At 56.4% G+C, this 21,447-nt stretch overlaps 1 protein-coding gene across 6 annotated transcripts in view; it reads left to right on the top strand.

Moving 5' to 3' along the window:
* TMEM184B (transmembrane protein 184B) overlaps nt 1–19,792 on the top strand; it is a 49,009-nt gene extending 29,217 nt beyond the window's left edge. For 3 of the 6 annotated variants that reach the window (XM_036865737.1, XM_036865738.1, XM_036865733.1), the window contains 7 exons: nt 9,038–9,128; nt 9,648–9,723; nt 12,513–12,604; nt 13,468–13,637; nt 14,108–14,302; nt 16,368–16,388; nt 17,347–19,759. In XM_036865737.1, coding sequence (XP_036721632.1) covers nt 9,038–9,128; nt 9,648–9,723; nt 12,513–12,604; nt 13,468–13,637; nt 14,108–14,302; nt 16,368–16,388; nt 17,347–17,588 — 887 coding nt within the window. In that variant the 3' untranslated portion in view covers nt 17,589–19,759. The other 3 variants (XM_036865739.1, XM_036865734.1, XM_036865735.1) reach the window with 3 other exon arrangements.
* Nucleotides 19,793–21,447: the final 1,655 nt, after the last annotated feature.

Genomic DNA, 21,447 nt, shown 5'->3' with positions numbered 1-21,447 from the left:
GTGCACCTCTGCTCTGTCTCGGACCCTCCCCCTTTGTGGTCTTATCTGCAGGTGCCAGCAGCTGCTAGCAAGAGCTTCCCCTGTAGAGTTGGTGATGGGGTGTGTCCCTTACAATTCAAAAAGAACCCCCCCTCCCCGTTCATTCCTCCTCCCACCCTTCCTCCTCAGTGTCCCAACACCCGGGTGGGATAGGAATCGACTGGGCTGGAGGCCTCTTACTTCAGGCGGAGCCAGCCCGTCCCGCAGGCCAGGTCAGAGCCAGACTCTCTGCCGGGCATCACAGAGACATTTGCTTTTCTTTTTAACAAAATTAAAACAACTAAAGTTTTACTTTTATTAAGGTAATACATACACATGTTTGAAACACAGAACTGCCCCAACTCCTCCTCACTCCCAAAGTCATCCTACTTTAAACTCTTTAAACTGGTTTCTCTTTCTAGAATAACCTAAAAATATGCTTATACTGTTGTTTCTTGATTTTTCAATTTTATGTAGTGTTACATAGTGACTTCCTGCTGTGGAAGGTCTTGATTTAGGTATGTTACCTCCAACTACACACACACACACACACACACACACACACACGTTTTCTTTCCTTCTTAGTCTGTGTTCAGCGTGTACATCATTTCATGTCTGTAAATGTTGTTCAGAGCTGAGCCTGACAGTGTCCCAAGACGACATTTCCTTGTTGGACTTCATTTTTCCTCTGGTTACTACTTGTCTTGCTTTTTGGTTTGCTCTGTTTTCTGTGTCTCTATCATTACTTTATTCTGCAAATGCTTCAGTCGAGTGAAAAAAGAAGCCCTCCTGTCAGTGACGCCAGACACATCAGCTCATCTCCTAGCTCTAGGGTTTCCGGGTGGTGATCCTCCTGGGGCCCTGCCCTTCTTGCTCCCATCTGGACTGGTTGCCCTTGAGGCCTCTTACTGCTCAACTGTTGTCCTGGGTCTTTCCTTCACCGTCATTCCGGGAATCCTGTCGCCTCTCCTGTCCTGAATCACCTGGCCCCTGGATGCCATCTTTTCCACTTTTGACGTTTGCTCTCTTTTTAGTTCGTGCACATCTTCTAGGAGCTTCCTGAGAAAAAAAGTTGCATGGGAGTTTTGTTTTTTGAAATCTGAAAATTATCTGCAAATATCGTTATTATATTGTTTATTCGATTGGTATTCAGTGGAAATATGATTCTAAATTGGAAATCATTTTCCCTCTGAATTTTGAAGGCATGTTTTTCACATTCTCTTAGTTTCCAGTGTTGTTTTTGGAAAGTCTGCTGGATTCTGATCCTTAATGATTGTATGTGACCTTTTTTTTTTTTTTTTTTCCCCCTGGCTTTTAGGATCTTGCCTTTATCCCCATTGTTCTGAAACCTCACAAGAGGTGGGATGTTCATTGTGCCGGGCACCTGATGGGCCCTTTCAGTTCAGTGTGGAAACAACTCCTGTCCTATGGTTCTGGGAAATTTTCCTGAATGTTTTTCTGATAATTTCTTCCCCTCCACTTTATTATCCCTTTCTGGAATTCCTGTTAAGTAGAATGTTGCACTTCTGGATTGAGCCTCAAATTTCCTTTACAATTTCCTGGGATTTTCCATCTCTTTTTTGTTCTGCTTTTCAGGAGGTGTTTTTTTTTCTTTGTTTGTTTTTTGTTTTGTTTTTTAATCTTTACCTTTGAGCTTTTCTGTTGAAGTTTTTCTCTCTCTCTCTCTCTTTTTTTTTTGGCTGCATTGGGTCTTCGTTGCTCCGCGCAGGCTTTCTCTAGTTGTGGCGAGCAGGGGGCTACTCTTCATTGCGGTGCGCAGGCTTCTCATTGCGGTGGCTTCTCTTGTTGCGGAGCACGGGTTCTAGGTGCACGGGCTTCAGTAGTTGTGGCACACGGGCTTGGTAGTTGTGGCTCGTGGGCTCTAGAGTGCAGGCTCAGTAGTTGTGGTGCACGGGCTTAGTTGCTCCACGGCATGTGGGGTCTTCCCAGACCAGGGATCGAACCCATGTCTTCTGCATTGGCAGGCGGATTCTTAACCACTGCGCCACCAGGGAAGTCCCTCCGTTGAGGTTTTATTTCCTTTATCATGTTGTAAAATGTCAGGAGCTCGTCCCTGCTCTCTTTTTCCTAGCCTTGTTCTTGGTATTGGTTTTTCTTTCTCTGGGGATGCTAATTACAGTTTTCTTCTGTTCCCTGCATTATCTCTGTCTCCTGAGTTCCTTCCATCTGTTTGTTTGCTTTGCTCTTTGACCTTTGGATAAGAAGCTTTCCTCCAATGTCTCATGTCCTTGGCTGTTTTTTATATTTAAGAATGGGACTTAAAACTGCTGGGCCTCCTCCCAGTTGGGTGATAGGACACGGGGCGTTTCCTCTTCCATTTTCATGTGGTGGTGGGGCAGACACCAAATGAAGGCTTTGATTCTGGACCTGTTTCCCCAGAGAATAATGTTCTCATCTCCTGCCTGGGAGGAAGGAGCTGAGGGGCTGAGCTATGGGTGCAGCCAGGGAAAGGCCTTGGACATCTCCCCTTGGTATTTAGACTTCCTCTCTATATTTTCCGCAAGTCTTCGCATTGCTGTCCTCAGCTGGGCCAAGTTCTGTGAGGACAGAACCATCACAACCTGTCTTGAAAGTAAAAAGCCAAGAGCTCCACGTGGAGACTTGTAGGCCAGTGTTCCCGTTTGCACCCCTACCCACAGCCATCAGAGCTGCATGGTGCGCCGTCTTCGGGTTCCTGGGGTTCTCACTGGCTCCCCCCTGTCCCTGGGGTTAGTGACCATGCCGCATCTTCCAGAGCTTTGGTCGACATCCCTTGTTTGCTGCCTCTGGTGCCATGTCCTTGTCTTTGAAGGTTTGTACCTTTCCCCCCATTCGTTCTCACTTCAGGGGCATTTCAGGGGAGAGTGGAGGTAAACCCTGCGAATTTGGAGGTAGTGTTTCCATTTTCCAGGGAGAAGTGAATGCTTGTCCACGGTGCCCCTGCTCTGCATCTACTACCTGGTAAGGGCCGGAATTCACAGAGCCTAAGGATGTGCCACCAGGGTGTAGGGGGCAGGCAGGTGGTGGAGGGGTAGAATCCAACCCCCTTACCTACATTTAGTGTTTGATTGTGGTCGGGGTGAGAGGTAGCCCCTAAAGATGACTCTGAGACAGCCTGGGGAGCTCTGTGGGCAGACACATGTGGGTGGCCAGAGCTCAGACGAGGGAGACGCCCTCCACAGGTGTTTCGTGCGGCACTGTTTTTTTTTAATAATGTTCGTGTGGCACTTCACAGTTTACCATGTATTTTTCATTACTGTTAGCTCATTCTCACCTCTCAGTTACCTGGTGAGGTATATATTATCATCCCCGTTTTACAAATGTGAAAAAAAAATTCACGTAGGCTAAGAAATTTGCCCAAGTTACCCAGAGAGTAATTGCCAGAGGCTGGACTCAGCCCTGGGTCTCTGAGGCCCAGGAATTGCTCTGTGCCAGGCTTGGTGAAGGAATACAGGACAAGTTTCTCCCCTGCAAAAGTGTGAACTCTTGTTAAGGGAAGAGATTTTACTTGCATGAAAGAAGCAAAGAATGATGTTTCATTTTCTGAAATCTGTCCCAGTTTCAGATTTAGGACAAACTTAGCTTCCTGGAATCTGGCCCAAGTAAAACGTCTTCCCAGCTAGGGAGCATACAGCCTGGATGAATACAGCTGAGGACCACAAAAGACCCAGAGGCCAGTGTGCTGCCAGGAGGACTCACGGGCTGGTAGTGGCCCTTGCTGGCCATGGCTCTGAGAGAGCCAGGAATCAGAAGAGCTCAACCAATCAGAATAAAGGCAGACATCTGGAAGAAACCAATAGAAAGAGGGACCAGAATCAGTGTTTCGGGTGGCAAGAAGCATCAATGAGCAGGAACAGCAAAGGACAGAAAAGCTGTGAGAGAGGAAGAGCAAAGTGCCATCGGAGCAGCTCAGAGTCTGGGGACAGGTGCTTAGGGAGGACCCCGCCCACCTGGCTGTAGCACGTCGCATCCGTTGTTGTCAGTGGTGATCACCAGTCACAGAAAAAGCGGGAAAGAATGTTTGGGTGCCCCTATTTACTGAGCAGAGGAGATTTCTGTCCAAAGTGGTCAAAATTAAGTTTTCCGGGCTCATCCACAAGTTACTCTGAAATATATCTTTCCAAATAACCAAAGTATTTCTGTGCAGCGAAGAGGGCTAGGCCCTGCGGCCGGCTTTAGGTGCTGCGGGTGTGTGGAGGAGGTGAACTTGGGATAGTCAGTGACCTGTAGCCAGTGTCACTTGCAGTGGGGGACTCATGAGGACAGTCCCCTGCAGCTGGCAGGGACAGTCTGAATATGCTTCTTAGCGGGTCCTCTCTTGAAGCCCCTCGGGCCCCTCAGGGTTGTGTGGCTGCAGTTGTCAGGCCACGGGGGACGCTGGATGGGAGGCTGAGTGGAGAGTAATCTCTTGGTCTGCAGTTTCCTGTCCGGGCAGCTCTTGGTGGGAGAAGTTGCCAGTGAGGAAAGAAAGCCTTGCCTCTCAGGGTTGGAAGGGACCCGTAAAATCCTAGCTGCTTGGAACCCCCTTAATCTCTCATCTCAGAGGCTGCCTAGCCTGCATGCTTCCACTGGCAGGGAGCTCACTACCTTTCATCTCTGAAGACTACCTGCCAGAAATTGTTTCTTATACTAAGCTGAAGTCCTAGGATCTGCCCCTGGGATGAGTGGGTCCTGTCTGACCCTCTGGACGAAGGTGGTCATCACTTACATGAAGAGAATGATCCCTAATATCTTTTCTCCAGGCCTCAAGTCTCCAGCACCATCCTCCTTTCATCTTCATTCTGGTCCTTTGCCCCTGATTGTGTGCATTTGTCTCTAGTTCCTTTAAGATTTGGTATCTAGAATGGAGCTGAAAGTTCCAGGTACCTGATTTTCCAGGGCGAGAGAGAGAGAGGCCGGGGGGGTGGGGTGGGTGGGAACCCATCCCTTTCCTCAAGCTGGATGCTCCCTGTGGGCCCCTTGGTCACTTGTGTGTCTGGGGCCTCTCCAGGGGACCAGAACTGGAGCTGTGGTCAGAAGCGTGGTCAGGCGACAGTGCTGCTGGTTGAGAACCCCACTCATAATCTTTTTTGCTCTTCTGATGTCCAGAGCCAGCATATCTCTGTGTTTGTTCCTGGGGTGTGTGTTGAGTTGTCCAGTTTAAACACGCCTGCTGGGGTGGGGGGGGGTGGTATTTTGCACGGCTCCATCATTTCCTCGGAAGGGCATTGATTTGTCCAGATGGTCAGTGGTCTTGGTGTGAGCTGGTTGCGTCATCTCGAGGAGATTCTGTCTTGTCTCCCTTCTCCGAGATGCATTATTGACTCACTAACGACTCTTTAACAGACACCGTCAGCAAACTGGTATTTGGCCAGACTGTCTGGCCCCATAGCACTGTGAAAAGGTCAAAAGTCCTGAACTGAGAGAGATGGATGAAATTTGATGATCTGCCCAGTTGAATGCAGAGCTGCACATGGACAGACAGTGGACCACGTAATCAGGAGCATGCCGCGTGTGTTGTGACACAGGAAAGGATGTGAGCTCAGGCACCAAGCTCTTCCCAGGAGTGGATTGCAGGACAGCCTAGCTTGGTGGTTCTGGACAGAGGGGCTGATGAACCTTGGGCCCCTGTGGCCTCGCCTGAGGGTTTTGTCTTTGGGGACTTGGGGAAGGTGCAGCTTCCCAGGCTGTGTGGCAGGGTGAGCTCCTGAGCGCAAGACTGAGTGTTGGCCATACCCGCCTGCCCCGCCTCTCTGAGCCTCACCTGGAGCTGTGGCCTGTGTCCATCCGTTCATTCCTTCCGTGTTGATTGAGGATGGAAGTGTCAAGCCCTTTGGTAGTTGTTGTGGGTGGGCCTCGGTTCCTGCCTGCAAGGTGTTTACAGTGTTTACAGAAGACAGTGGGTAACACTATGGGCTGTTCATTGTGAGCACAGCCTTATAGATAAGGCATCACACTCCCACCCCTGAGGCCCGTCCTCACAGCAGCCTCACCAGGAAGAAGCTGTTATCCCCGGCTTAGAGATGAGGAAACCGAGGCACAGAGCACTTAAGAAACTTGCCTGAGACCACACAGCTCCTAAGTAGTGGAGCCATGATTCGCACCCAGGCAGTCTGGCTCCAGGATCCATGGCTTTCTGGCTGCTTTATGCTGCCTCTTGTCCTGGAAGGGTCAGACAGATCAGCAGAGAGATTGTGGGGTGTGATGTGAGCATGGCGACAGGACAGGGGAGGCCGCCAAGGACGAGGTGGCATCTGAGCTGGGGCTGCCTCTGGGATTTAGCAGAGAGATCGGGCTGTGCCACCAAGGGGAGGCGTGAGAGATCACGGCGTGTCCTGGGAACTCCGGAAGTGGTTTTGTGTACATTCCACTTACTGTAGCTGTGTACATAACTACCCCAAAACAGACGAGTGTAAAACAGCCATTTATTGTGTTCATGGATACCGCACGTCAGGAATTTGGACAGGGCATCTTGGGGACAGTTTGGTCCTGCTCCATGATACCTGGGCCTCAGCTGGAGACCTGAAGGCAGGGGAGGGACCATCTGATGTCTGGTTTACTTACGTGTCTGGCAGTTGATGCTGATGTCAGCTGCGGGCCTCAGTTCCTCCCCCACACGAGCCTCTCCATGTGGACTCTCCACGTGGGCCGGCATGGGCTTCCTCACCGCACGGTGGCTGGGTCCAAGGGCAAGCATCTCAAGAGAGGGTGAGCCAGAAGAAAGAGGCCTTTTCTAACCCCAGCATCAGATGTCACCACGCTTCGCTTCCGCTGTGGTCACCCCAGTTCACCCAGATGCAAAAAGAGGGAAGAAGACCCCATCTTCTGAGAGGAGTGTCATTGTCATGGGATGTGGCTGCCTTTGGAAAATACCATCAACCACAATACGGCTGGACCCAGATTGGAATGGACACATCCACTCTACTTGGCCTTACATGGTTTTGGACAAAGGTTATTAGCAGGCTGACATCAGATTGGGCTTGATGCCCCCCGCCCCCTCACCCCCCTGCCTTCAGATACCCCGAAGTTTCTGTCAGTGGAGAGTGATCTGGAGCCCAGTCAGTGGAGGTTCCTGCAGCCACCAAACATCCTGAGCTGCTTCCGTGTCGGACAGGCAGCTCACAGGGCCCTCAGCCCCGTCAGGGGACAGAGGCCCCTGAGGGAGGCGGGCAGATAAACAATAGTGGCCGTGACAGCCAACACTGAGTGTGCTGGCCACTCTTCTGAGCACTTTGCATACTCACTGAAATCCCACCGCCTCCTAACTCCGGAGGGGCGCTTTCTGTCCCCATTTTAACAGATGAGGAAACTGAGCCGCAGAGAACCTCCCAGCAGAGTCACACCTCTGCTGTATGTCTCTAGGGGGACGGTTGCAGCACAGGTGACAGGTGCTAAACAGGTCATGTTTATGTAGGGTGCCACTTGGGCCCCTGTTCCCCAGCCCCAGATGTGAAACCTTACTAGGTTAGAGCAACTGAGGGACGTAGAGCCCTCAAATATATTCCTTTCCACGTTGCTGAAGGCCAACTTCTACCTTGAACCGTACGGCCAGGATTTCCTGTGTTCCAATTTCGGGCAGTCAAGCGTTTGTGGTGTGGTTAGTATGTGCCGAGGGCTGGGCCCACGCTAGAGGGAGAAGCAAGCTCCCAGTCGGTAATCGCACTCCGGGGGTGGGCGGGGCGGGGGCACAGCGTCCGTCTGCAAACCAGTAGGTTCCGTGGGTGGGGACGCACGAGCCCCCATGGTGGTGGCCGGGGACTTCTCATGGTGGGTGGTGTCTGACGGGTTGACAGTACTAGGAGGTCAGAGGGCAGGGCGTCCAGGCAGTAGGATCTGCAAGGGCAGAAACACGGAGGGCACAAGACCCTGCCGAGGGGAAGGGGGCACCTAGTGTTGCTGGGAAGGAAGTGTGAGGGGTGGGCAGGGACCAAGCCACCTGGTGAGAGATCTTGAGCTGAGCCAGGGGGCTGCACCGGGGGGCCTTGAAGGCCCTTCTGCTGCACGGGGGTTGGCCAGTCAGATGAGAAGGAGCCCGCTGGCTGCAGGGCTGCTGGTGCCTCTCCCTGGATCTTATTATCCCCTGACCCCGCCTTGACCCTCCCCTTGGCCTCACTCCTGCGCTGGACGCGTCTCCTGTTCCCCTGCCCTAGGTCCCTGATCTGCCTCCTGCATCCTCTCCTTCGTGGCGTCCTCCACTGTGCTCCTCGTCCTCCTCTCCACGGCCTGTCTCCCTGGCTCCCGACACTTCCGTGTGCTTCTAGCACCCTGCAGGCAGCAGCTTGCATTTGCTGACCCCGCGGAAGTCCTCTGACCAGGAGACCAATTACAATGTAGTGCTGTATTTGCAGCATTTACAACATACTTCTGCTGTGCCCTAGGTTGCTGCTGTAAATTTTGGATCTTTGTGGGTGATGTCAAGCTGTGTCATGATTCAGGATGAGCTGGCCCAGCTTCCTAAGACATTTGCACTATATTTTGTGCACCTCTCATAGGTTTTGTTACAGCTTATCATGCTGTGCTCACTAAGATGCCGCTACACGCTGTTGAATGCGTAAGGGGTTCTATCTCATTCTTGCCGAGAATTTCTCCTGAGATCCCTCTGGAGAAAGTTTTATTGTTGCTTTGTCATAAAATTGTGATCTGTGACACACAAACAGAAAAGCGCATAAGGCTAATAAATAACTGTAAAGCCAAGACCCAGAACACGCACACTGCCAGCTCCTCAAGCCCCCAGCATCCCGTCCCGATCTCCCCTCCCACAGCTCCCCACACGGTCCTGGATTTGGTGGTAATCACTTTCTTGCCTTTCTTTGTGGTGTGACCAGCAGTGTGTGTGCGCATCCCTGAACAGCATGATTTAGCCGTGACTGATTTTGATTACAAATGGAATATTCACTGCGGATTCTTATGTCCCTGAGGTTCCCTCCCCGTTGCTGCCTGTGACTGTGGTTCTTTCACTTTCGTTGCTGTTTAGAATTCCACCATCTGTTTATCCATCCTGTTGATTTGAGTGGTTTTTCTCTGGACATTGTTTTCACAGCCTTGGTCATCTATAATTTCCTGAGCCTGTGCTATGAATACCTTGGGGGGGAAAGTTCCATCATGTCAGAGATCAGAGGGAAGCCCATCGAGTGAGTATGAAGTCCCCCCAGAGCCCCCCACACCACCCTGTTTCCTGGGCCTGACGTTCTCCGAGCTCTCCTGGTGTCAGCTGGTCACACAGACCATCTCTGCCTGTGACCTTGACCTCTCTGCCTCTCCCACACTTCCTGAGCGAGGCCATTCATTGGAACTCTTGGGAGGGCCTGTTTGGCTCTTTCTCCTTCTCTCTCTTCCTGTCCTTTCCTGTTTGCCTGTTTCTCCCTCTTGTAGTTTTTACATTCAGTGCCTTTTAAGTTGGTTTGTTATCCCAAGGGCAGTGTCGCCCCGCTCCTGCATACCCTACCGCATATGCAAATACTCTCCTGCGTCTCTCCCTGTGCTTGGCCTTGTGCTTAAAGACTGCCCAGGATCCAAGCCCCGTCCTCACCCTACCCCGCCCTACCCCAGCTTGTCTGGATCTGCAGGAGGGTGAGGGCAGCCTCCCCCAGCCCTACCTTCCTGAGTCTGGCTCTTTGCTCACCAACCCCTTCTCTGCTTGTCTCTTCCAGGTCCAGCTGTATGTATGGCACATGCTGCCTCTGGGGAAAGACTTACTCCATCGGATTTCTGCGGTTCTGCAAGCAGGTGGGTACCCCTAGCAAACTGCCCTGGTCAAGAGTTGCAGGCCAGGCACCAGGAGCCTGGGTCTGTGCCCTGGAGTAGCAGCTGCAGGGGCCGTGCTGCCCCTGGTTGACATAGTGACAAAGCTCATAGGGCCCATCTGCAGGGTTCCCATTTCCTGTGAGGCACCCCAAGCCCCAGCACCCACTCCCTGAGCTGTTAGGGATGCACCTGCATTGGTGGGGCGTGCTCAGAGGGGCAGCAACAGGTGTCCCAGGAGTGCCTGATGCAGCCCTGGGCAGGAAGTGGTCCCAGACTCTTGCTCACTTTGACCAAGTTGTGGTGTGTGTGTCTGAGGAAGTGCATGGCGATTCTAGAATCTCAGTTTGAAAACTTCTGATCAGCTGCGGCTAGAGGCCAGGAGGGTTTCTGCATTAAAGAACATGACAAAACAGCTCTGAGCAGCCTCTGGTCCTTTCCCCCATTTCTCACTTGGCAGGCAGTCTAGCAGCTTCCAGTTTCCAGAGCTGCCCCCCACAGTGGCCTCGAGTGGCCTGGGTGGAGGCAGCGTGGTGTTGTGCGTAAGTGCATGGGGTCTGGGTGTCTGACCATCTGAGTTTGAATTGCAGCCTCTCCTATGACTGTGTGACCTTGGATAAAGTACGAAACCTCTCTGAGCCTTGGTTTCCTCTTCTGTGAGATGAGCTTAATGATACTTACCTCAAGGGATGGTTTGAGGAACAGGTGAGGGAAAGCCCTTAACACAGCCCTGGCTCAGAGCCCGCTGTCCCTTGCTCGGGAGGGAGTCAGGCGCCACGCCCAGCTGGCATGACCTCGATTTAGTCTCCTCTGGGGCTCCACAGGGCCTGTCAGCCCGTCCAGCATCGTGCAGCGTCATCACAAGGGGAAATGAAACCCATGGCCCATCACCATGACCTGTGGGAGGACTGGCCTTTCTGCTCCCTTTTGGGCGGGGCCATGCCCGCAGTGCAGACGCACCCACAAAGCACTGCCTGGATGGCCCAGTCTCCAGTTCTGTTTCCAGATCCTCCTTCCCTAGGGTGTTTCTAAATTCAAAACCTCCCCACAGGACCTGCAGGGAAGGAGTTCAAACTGTCCTGGGTTCAGGGTGGGGCCTATCAGAGCCATTGTTTACCAGTGCCGGCCCAGCTGACTCACTGCCTTCTTTGATGATGATGTTGTGTATGAAGTTTTGACCGCAGCTCACTAGCTGGGTTGCCTTGTTGCAGATTATTCCCCAGCCCTGTGGGCTTTGGTGTTCCACTGCTGCTCCTGGAAGTGGCAGGGTCAGGTAGTAAAAGGAAAGAACTGAAGAAGCCTCCTCCCCGCTTTCCCACGTGAGAGAGGACACCGCAGCTTTGTCGTCAGTGCCGGCTCCCGGGTCTGAGTCTCCGGGAGAGTTTGCCTCTCCTGCCACTTCAGCTGCTCTGTGCCTCAGTTTCCTCGCCTGTACCCTGAGGATGATGACAGTACTCACGTCACGGGGCTGTCGTGAGCACCGAGTGAGCTGACCCGGGGCAGCACCAGCCTATCGGCAGGCTCGCAGGGCTCGCTTGGGACACGCTGCTGACCCTCCCTTTCCCCAGAGCGTGCCGGTCCCGCGTCCTCTAGGGGCTGGGGGGCAGGGGGGTTTTGTGGGGTTTGCTGACAGCAGCATCGCCCCTCTAGCCCCCGTCACACGCGCCTCTCCTCCTGGCAGCCACACGGCTCAGGCCGCCCCGGGCTCCCCTGCAAACTTCGCTCGAGCCTCTTTCGGGACAGAAACTTTGGGTTCCACGGGTTACTTTCTGTGCTCCGGGGTCCTTGTCCCATTTGGAGCCACACTAGCTTAGCCTTGTAAAATGACTCCCATCTCCACAGAAGGGGCCTTGTGGCTTAGATTTATTTAGTTTCAAGAGAATGGTGCTTCTAGTGATTTTTTGGGCACCGAGGGTACCTCTGGCGTTTACTGGTGCCTCTGTAGGGACTTGTGGAAACCTGGCTGAGGGATTCTCTCCGTGGCAGAGGCCTCTGCTGAGTGCTCAGAAGTGGGAGACCTCCAAGGACACCCCGTGCGGTCTCGCTCCCCAGTCCCCGCACAGCGACCGCGCAACACGGGGCTGGTTACAGCCATCTACCGCGAGCAGCCACTCGGAGGCTGAGTGACCGCCCACTCGGGCTTCTGCAGCGGTAGTTGGCAAGGCCAGAATTCAGACACGTGTCGGGACTCCGGACCTCGGGCTTCAGGCTGCTTCCTATTTTGTGCTCCTGTGGGGTCATCTCCATCCCCAGTAAGACCCCAGCTTGACATAAACCCTGGACCCAGGCCTAGAGCATGGGAGCCAGACCCGGGGTAGACAAGGAGACCCTCACCTGCCTCTGCTCTCTGGGGCCACTTCCCTGCTGCCGCCCCTCACCAGCACTTAACCCCTTGCACTTGTCTGCTCTCTGCCCCTGGGCCGAGCTCATGCCCCTGGCGTGAGCTGCTCCCTCTGTCCGTCCCCCCGTCCCTGGCACGTTCGTGGGGGCCCCTCCTCTGGTGGAATCTCTGTCTCCTGCATTCTTCCTTCACACCCTCCTGTCTTCTCTCCTGCCATTCTTCCTTCACACCCTCCTGTCTTCTCACGCAGCTGCATCGCCCTGTTACTGTCTCGTGTATTCTGCCTTCCCCTCCTGGCAGCAGTTCCCCCAGGGGCAGGAGGTTGGGCCGCCCCCATCCCCTGGCATCCAGCCCAGGCCCAGCTGGCCAGAGGAGGTGCTTCTTCCTTGGTTTCTGTGCTTATCCTTGACTCTTGACCTTCTCTCTGCAACAGGCCACCCTGCAGTTCTGCGTGGTGAAGCCACTCATGGCTGTCAGCACTGTGGTCCTCCAGGCCTTCGGCAAGTACCGAGACGGTGACTTTGAGTAAGCAGCGGGTCCCCCCACGGCACGTGTTGGGAGGAGTGGGTGGCCCTGCCCCGAGGCTCATGCCCTGGCCGAGGGAAGGGGGTGGCCTCAGATTGCCCCACCCCCGTGTTCATCCTCTGAGTGGAGGCCAAGCCTGACCCCGGCCTTCCTCCCGTCTGCTGCACCCCTGAATTGCAAGGCCGGAGCCTGGCAGTGGTGCCATCGCACTTGGCCCCGCCTCCGGCACCACCGTGAGCACTCAGCATCTGTCACCTTCAGGCTGCAGAGTGGTGCCGGGTGGGGGCCGGGGGGAGCAAGAAGGGACAGTGACCATCCCAGGGCAGGGGGCGAGAGGGCCAGAGCCCTGAGGGTCCCGTCTCGAGTCTCCTCTCCTGTGTGAATTGACGCACACACAAGACTTCAGGGGGTTAGTGAAAGTGACCACGTGTCCCACGTGGCCCTGAGCTTGCACGCACTTCAGACACACTCCCTGTGCCCTACACGACAGCCCCCAAGGGCCGGTGAGCAAACAGAGGCTCACAGGGGACGTCACTTGGCTCAAGCGCAAAGAGCAAAGCTGAGCTTCGTGTCCCTCTGACCATCAGTCTGAGGCCCCGCCCCCGAGGACACCTGGAGTCCTCCACCAGGAGCGTGGGCACCGGAGCTGCAGGTGGCAGGGCTGGCCTGTCCTGCAGGTGCTCACCCTCGCACTCCCCCCAGTGTTTGGGCCGCTTTGATCACCCGTCCCCTCCCTTTGATGGCTCGGGGAGCATTTCTGAGAGCTGTGCAGAGTGGCATGTGGGCAGGGCAAAGGGGGGAAGGAGGCCCCTTGTCCCACAGAAGGGTCAGTTCAAGCCAGAGGATGCTCCCCGTTCCCGCAGCGTCACCAGTGGCTACCTCTACGTGACCATCATCTACAACATCTCCGTCAGCCTGGCCCTCTACGCCCTCTTCCTCTTCTACTTTGCCACCCGGGAGCTGCTCAGCCCTTACAGCCCCGTCCTCAAGTTCTTCATGGTCAAGTCTGTCATCTTCCTCTCCTTCTGGCAAGGTGAGCCTCCTCCCAGCCCCTGTGAGGCTGGCCTGTGCCTCCCTGTCCCCTGAGCCTTGTCCTCTTGCTCCTGCTCACCTTCCGCAGTGCCCCGAGGGCCCAGGCCATGGGGCTGTCCCTAGGCGATCCTGGCCTGGAGCTCAAAGGGACCTCTATCCACTGAGCACCTGTGGGGTGTGACGTCTGGGCCCTCAGGGGCCTTTCACAGGAGCCATGACCTTGGGTGGGACTGCTTTCTGGACAGGGGGATCCAATCCAGGTGGTGTCTAGCCAGGACCTGGGGAGTGTGGTTTCCCTGAGGCCTTGGCTTGTGTCAGCATCCCTGCCCAACAGGAGTAACCGTGGACCGTGCTTCCAACCTCTCTGGAGAGTGTGGCATTTGGGGGGCTGTAAGGAGGAAGAGAGATGGGGGAGGGGGTCCAGTCTGGGGCCAGACGCCCACGCCTCCCCTTCCACACCTCCCCTTCCAGGCATGCTCCTGGCCATCCTGGAGAAGTGCGGGGCCATCCCCAAGATCCACTCGGCCCGCGTGTCGGTGGGTGAGGGCACCGTGGCTGCTGGCTACCAGGACTTCATCATCTGTGTGGAGATGTTCTTTGCAGCTCTGGCCCTGCGGCACGCCTTCACCTACAAGGTCTATGCTGACAAGAGGCTGGACGCACAAGGTATGAGCCAGGGTCCTGGAGTCGACCCCCCCAGTAGGAAGGCTCCTTCCCGGCCCCGCCCCAGGGCCCCTCCTGCCTCCCAGGGTCCTTCAGGTGTTGATGGGTCAGGTCAGGGATCCCAGGTGTAGGAAAGGGGCCACAGAGGTCCAGGCTCCCCTGTCCCCTGTCACAAGGTGTCAGGGTCAGGGACTGGTCCTGGAAGCTACACCCACCTGTCTCTTGAAGCAGATCTGGAGTATGGAGATGATATAGCACAATATCCCCATGGGAAGGTCAGGACAGAGACCCTAGAATAAACAAGTTCCTAAGGGTTCCTGACATCGAACACTGTTATCCATTTTGTCCTGTAATTCCCTTGTCTCTAAAGCTCTTTTTTTTTTGTTTTTAACCTGATCCCTTCTAAGAAACAGACTCAGATGGTAATAGCTTTTAACAGCTTTCTTTTTACACCTGCTAATGTTCGCTTTGTTAGAACAGCAGTTGGCAACCCCAGTTGTATATTAAGATGCCCTGGAGAGTCTTAAAAGTCCATGCTGTCCAGGCCCCACCCTCGGAGAGTCTGCATAATTGGCCTGGGTTTGGGCCTGGCAGGATGTGCTGACAGATCCCCAGGCTAGTCTAACTTGCTGGCTGGAGAAGCAGGGGCTGGGGGCCACCTCTGGATGCTGCTGGGCAGAGAGGGGATGCTCAGGGGGGAGGAGGAAGAGGAGGCTCGGGATGCCTGAACTGACTCACCCCGTGTGTGGGGGGGTGGCCTGGGGAGGAGGAAGCCTCCTGGTCCAACACATCCACCCAGGGGTTTGGCTGCTGCCAGCTCCCTGCCTGTGGGGCTGAAAGCAGGACCCACTTGCCCAGGCCCACCACCTGTGCCCACCTCGGGCCCCGGGGAGCGGCGTGCTGAGCAGAGTGTAGAAGCCCTGGCCTGGCCTGTGCAGGGCTCCTCGGGCCCCCACCTCTCACCCTACCTGCCGTGTTCTTTCCCTGGTTGGGAAGAGGCCATAAAATACCCGAGGCTGCTGGAAGCATGTGGACTGAATCACCCTCCAGGCCTCACGACTCTTGGGCACCTGACACTTGCTGCCTGGGCACTCTAGGTACTTCTTCCGGTTTGGATTCTACACTTAGTGCTGGGCGCAGTAGTGGCCAGGGCTCACCGCTGCCGGCTGCCATCCCACCTGCTTCCCACCAGGCCCCCAGTTGGAAGGATCTGGCTGACACCCTCCCAGTGTTGAGGGCGATGTCCCTTCGACCTGGTCCTGACACCCTCTGCCCTTGGGAAAGTCACCCTTATGCCAGGAGTCTGAGGCCACGGCCAAGAACCCTTTCTACACCCTTAAGGTTTAACATGGTTCAAGCTGGCGCTTCTGCACTAGTGGCCCTGCAGGGGCTCTCCGCGGTTGCCTGGGCTGTCTTCCCGTCCACTGCCCCCAGACACATCCAGCTCCAGCCAGAAACAGCGTGGCCAGGCCTCCAGCTCTAGCGGGGATGCCAGCCCAGCCCAGCCCAGCCCGGCCTGGGAAAGGTGCTGCGAGCCTTTGTCCACCACTGTGCTGGTCCCCAGCCAGTTGTCCCCTCACTAACCGCAGCGCCCGGCCCCTCTCAGCCCGTCAGGGTTGGGTGCAAAGCCGTGGTGTGGTCAGTACACGTCACCTGCCCCCTCCTCCATGTCCCGTCTGTGGAGTGTTGTGAGGTTTGTAAAGCATGCAGCACAGGCTCAGCAGTTCTAGCCAAGCCTGAGGAGAAGTGGGGTGGGTGGTCCCTACTGTAGTGCGGAGGTGGAACTCCGACCAGCGTTCTGGGGGTCCACTCTTTGTCCGCCACCAGAAGAAAGTGTGAGCCCCAAAGGAGGAGTCTTCTAGGTGGACACGCCCCCCAGGCCCCGGGGGGCAGCGGGCTGCCTGGGTGCCGGCAGGGCCTGGGGCGGGGCGGGCAGGGTGCGTGGTGCGGTGCCGGCCTCGGTGGTGGGCACGAGGTGTTCACTCAGCTGTCTCTTGTCTTCTCTGTTTCTCTGGCTCCTCTCCCCCTCCCCCTGCCCCGCTTTTGCCCCGGGTTTGGCCGCGGGCAGTGCCGACATACGGCCCTTACGGTAGGTTCTGCTCTCAGTCTGCACGTCTGTCCTGCACGTCAGTCCTGGTCCCTGTCACCAGCATGTGTCTCCCAAGCTCCTTCGCTGTGTCCCCGCCTCCTCCCCCCCAGGCACCCCTGGGCGGCAGAGCCCAGAGCACTCGCCTCCAAGGGCTGCCCTCCGTAGAGCTTTCCTGTTTCCGTCCTGGTCTCTCGTTGTCCTGGAACATGCCCTGCTCTGTCTGGGGGCACGGTGCTTGTTAGTGGGGAATTGGGGAGTTTAGTTCTGTTCCGTGGCAGAGAGTGTGAAGGGGAAAAGAGCATGCAAGTTTGAGTCTGAAAACCTGGGACCAGAGTTGGGCTCACCCCTTCCATCTCGGTTTGGGGGCCTGGGCCATTTCTGCCCCCCAGAGCCCTTGGGGATGATTTGTTAGGGAATTACGAGGAAGCACCTCAAGGCAGGTGGCCCCTGCCCTGTCAGAGCGAAGATGTCTGCTCCGTTGTGGGTCCAGGCCCCTGTCGGCCTGTCCTGATGGAGCGGGTCCCTGGTCCACTCCCCAGAGCGAAGGGGAGCACCCCGCAGGCGAGAGGGGCATGGGCCAGCGCCCGTGGAGCCTGGGCCCCCTCGCCTCCACTCCCTGTCTTCAGTTGGCGCGGAGCTCGTCTTGGCCTCCCCAGGGCGCTCGGGCTCACGCCTGCAGCACGCCAGTCTCCACCCCAGCTCCCTTCCCACCTGCCAGACTTTCCCAAGTGGCTGTTTACGTTTTCCCCGGGGGTGCGCTCCACTCTGCACCCCGCCAAAGGAGCCATTTCTTTGCTTGTCCCTTCTCATGTCCAGGACCCCATTCTCTGTCCCAGGAGGGGTTGGTTAGATGACACAGCCTTGGGGCAGGGGGTTCGGTCCCGGGACCAGGGGCAGGGGGCCAGGCTGCCTTGCCCCCCGCTGCCCGGGCCCCTCACCCCCGCCTCCTGCCCTGTAGGCCGCTGCGCCCCCATGAAGAGCATCTCCAGCAGCCTCAAGGAGACCATGAACCCGCACGACATCGTGCAGGACGCCATCCACAACTTCTCGCCTGCCTACCAGCAGTACACGCAGCAGTCCACCCTGGAGCCCGGGCCCACCTGGCGCGGGGGTGCCCACGGCCTCTCGCGCTCCCACAGCCTCACTGGCGCCCGGGACAACGAGAAGACTCTCCTGCTGAGCTCTGATGACGAGTTCTAGGTGCGGCTGCTGGCGGGGAAGGGCTGGGACCTTGGCCAGGGCAGGGTGTGCCCCTCCTCCAGCCTCACGTCCAGGCTGGGAGGCAGGCTGGCTCAGCTTCGGCAGTGCCCTTTAATTTATTGGACCAGAAACACATATCGCTTCAAGAGGAACAGCCAGATGCTGTCTGCCCGGAGGATGGCCCAGGCTCACCCAGGAGCCTTCAGGAATATTTATACAAGGCCAAGGCCCTACTGCCTGGACGACGGGCAGAGGACAGTGGGAGCGACTCCCATGCCCCTGCGGCTCGTCCTTTGGTGGCAGCATGTTGGGACCAGCCGTGCCCAGGCCCAGACGCTTGTGTTGTGGACCAGCGGCTGCAGCCTTCTCAGCCCCTCCCCCACAAGACGTACAGCCCCTCCCCCAAACACCGTGCAATACTCTGACCCGGGCTCTCCCTCCCGCCTGCTCCCTCCCCTGTCCCCTTGTCTGATGCTAGATTAGCCTCCCCCTGGGCAGGAGGAGGGAGGAGGGAACACGGATGCTCTCTGTGGACCTTCCTCCTGACCCAGGCCTAACTGGCATGCTGCAGGGATCAGAGCCAGACACCAAGAGCCACGGGTCCCACCTCAGAAGGGTGCTCAGGCGCATCTGGGCTCCTGAGTGTCCTCTCTGCGGCTGCACCTTCTGCCTGCCTCATGCCCCTTCCTCCTGGCCTGCTGAAGACAGCCAGCCGCCCACACTGCCCTCCCACTTGCGGTCTTTCCTCTTGAGAGCATTTTGGGTAGAGCCCTTGCTTCCCAGCTACTCAAAGGGTCAGGGGTTCCCACCCCTCCTTCCCAGGCTGAGCAGTCAGCACCTCTGCTGGATCCTGGTCTCCCTGGGGCTGCTCCGTCCTGTTTCCTGGGGAGGGTCTGGTCTCCGCATTTCAGACCAGCTTCCAGAGGAGCACAGTCCTTCGGGAGGGAGGAGGGAGGGATGGGGCATGTGGCGGGGAGCCAGGAGATGAGGGACTCCTCTCTCTGGCCCCGTATCCGAACAGGGCCTGGTGTCCTGCCTTGTCTGGCCCCAAGGCCCATCTCTTCTGTGCCTTAGTCACATATGAAAGCTCCCCCTCACTGGGCCCTCAGCCTGTCCCAGACACTCCCTGGGGGCCCCCTGTTAAGCTGCTGGCGCTCAGAGGATCCTGCAGTGCTGGGCCAAGTGCCCTTGGACAGGCCTCAGGGGTGGCCAGGACCACCAGTCCCCTCTCCCTCCCCCACCTCCATGCCCATATCATGGAGCCTCCTGGGGCCAGAGCCCCCAGGCAGGCCGGGCTTACACTGGCCACTGTCTTCGGAAGAGCCTTGTGATGGGACACAATGCACGTTCATACAGGCAGAGTGTTCTGTCACTTGAAACCCAGAGAGCACATGGGTTTGGGCTGCAACAGCCTGGAGGAGGGGGCAGAGTGGGGGAGGAGGGCCCTGTCCTGTGGGAGCAGAACTTCGCTGTGGCATCTCTCCTTCTGGCCACTCTTGGACTGAACTATACCGAGGTCGGGAGGGGGGTTCCATCACAGTAGTCTTCCCTGGCCTCCTTCAGTGACCAAGCCAGCCCTGCAGGTGGGGGCGCACAGAGGCCTGCATGTCTGGTACCGGAGGCCAGCTCTCGGGCCCCTGGTGGGCCTGGCCAGTGGTGGCAGGCTATGCAGGAGGCAGCAGGTCGGTGCAGGCCGTCCCAGGAGGACCTCTATCCGCCCCCACCATCTGCTCTCATGAATCTGTTTCTCTGATTCTCCTTCCAGGCCAAAGTGTGCTGCTGACTCCCTGCCCCACTGGTCTTTGCCTACCCTGCTACCTGCCCGCTGGCATGGTGGATGCGGGGCTCCGTGGCAGGGAGCTAGCAGCCCCTGGGGGGCTGGGGGCTGGGAACGTGTGCCCGACCACTCCACCCCTCCTTCCTAGGATGTGTAATCTGCCTTGTCTTTTTATTTTTTATTTTTTGTTAATTTTTTTCCCCAATAGAGTAGCTCTTTGTACATAAAAAATACTTGAAAAATTAATTGTATGATGTATGAGAAGACAGAGTCCCCTAGTTTTGTATCTCGTGTATGACTGCCATGAGTACCACCAGAAAGCCGCTCTATTTTGGTCTCTGTGACATTTTAAATGCGTGACAGAAGTGAGCAAATACAGTGAGAAAGAAATATATATATGAGATAATATAGATTGTATTGAAATCTCCTCTGCCTGTGGGTAAGGCTTTTTCCTTCCTCTTTCTCGGCTCCCTTGTATGTGTTTGGGGGTGGGTTTAGTGGTTGTGGACAAGGGTGTCCTAGGAAACCCCCTTCCTTCCCGGTGTAGGTGTAGGTGATGGGGGGATTCCCATTGCCAGAGACTGAAGTTGGGGTCCAGGCCCCTGTTGGACAAAGTGTCTCCCCGTCCCCCGGCCAGTGGGACATGGTGGCAGCCTTGGTCACTAGGGGTCCACCCTCCTCAACACCCCACAGGGCTGGCGTGCACAGTGGGTTGATACCTCGTACCCAGTTTGGTCAACCAGATAGAGGGGGCCCGTACTCTGGCAGCCCCATTCCTGCAGGTGTCGCCCAGGGGTTGGAAGAGATTTCCCGGAGTCCTCATGCCTCCCAGCCTATCTTCCTGCCTCCCTGGGCCCACCCTCCACCCTCCACCCTGGGACCGGAGGCGCCTTCCCCCAGCGGCAAGGAGGCCTGGAGCAGGGCCTGTGGGGCAGTGGGCATGCGCCAGACACCTGGCACCTTCCTACCACCGCCGCATGCCTTCCTGGGGCCTGGCCTGGCTGACGGGGGCGCTCAGGAATGCAGCGTGGGTGGGGGCAATTCCCAGCCCAGCCAACCTCCACTCGTCCCCCCGACAGCTTCCTGCTGCCCTTTCTGCAGGCCTGAGCTCAGCGTCTCCGGATCAGGATCCTGGGCCCCAACCTGTGAGGGGAGAAAGGCTTGTGGACCAACCCAAACCATGTGGTTTGGCCCTTGCCCAGCTTTCAGATCCTGCACCTTCGACAGGAGCATCCTTCTCCCAGCCCTGCCATCCCTCCATACCCAGCCACGCAGAAATCCTCCTCACCACCGTCAGGTGCGCTGGGGTAAACTCACTCTGCGTGTTAAATCTTGCAGCCCCTCAGGTTCCCAGTGCTTGTCACACCTACGCCCTTAGAGTACTTTAGTTGTACAGATGGGTAAACCGAGGCTGCGAGAAGCGAAATAAGTCATCAAAGGTCATACAGCTAGAGAAAAACACACCTCAATTTCCCTGACCCACAGACCACAGAACACCCCACTGGGTGTCCCAGAAGGGCTAGCAGATTGGGTTGAATTACAGGGAGTTTGGGGCCTAGGATGAGACACAGGGTTGTGCTTTAGGCCTGCAGGCGGGGGTTGAGGAAGCCACTTCTCTCCCTGATTCTCTGTGCCTTCTGGAACACGAGGAGAATATTTTTTACTTGGCTGTAGAAAATCAGACCTCAATGTGAAAGGCTGGAAAGATTACTCTTCAATCGGGGAATTTTCCTCCCTGGGCGGGACTGTTTATTTGCTGAAGGGATGCCCAGGGAATTTAACCCTCCATATCATTGTCCTCCTGGCTTTGCCTTCCCCAGGGAAGCTCCTTGGCCCCAGGCAACCAGATGGAAGGACAGATGTTTGGGCACCGCCCTGCCCGGTTCCACCTCCACCTCACCCACCCCCGCACCAAGCCTGGGTGCAAGAGCTAGTGATGGGGCACAATTCCTTCATCTGCAAATTGGGGCTAACCTTCCCACCCAGCAGAGGGGCCTGCCTGGGGTTGAAAGCAGAACCCCCTCTTGGGCCCCTCATTCAGAACCCCCCCCCAAAAAAAACATAGACCAGGACATACACTTA

Source organism: Balaenoptera musculus, chromosome 10 (genome assembly GCF_009873245.2).
Source record: "Balaenoptera musculus isolate JJ_BM4_2016_0621 chromosome 10, mBalMus1.pri.v3, whole genome shotgun sequence".
Classification (NCBI taxonomy): Eukaryota; Metazoa; Chordata; class Mammalia; order Artiodactyla; family Balaenopteridae; genus Balaenoptera; species Balaenoptera musculus.
The sequence above is the reverse complement of the archived record's forward strand: the minus strand, read 5'-3'. Positions and strand labels throughout refer to the sequence as shown.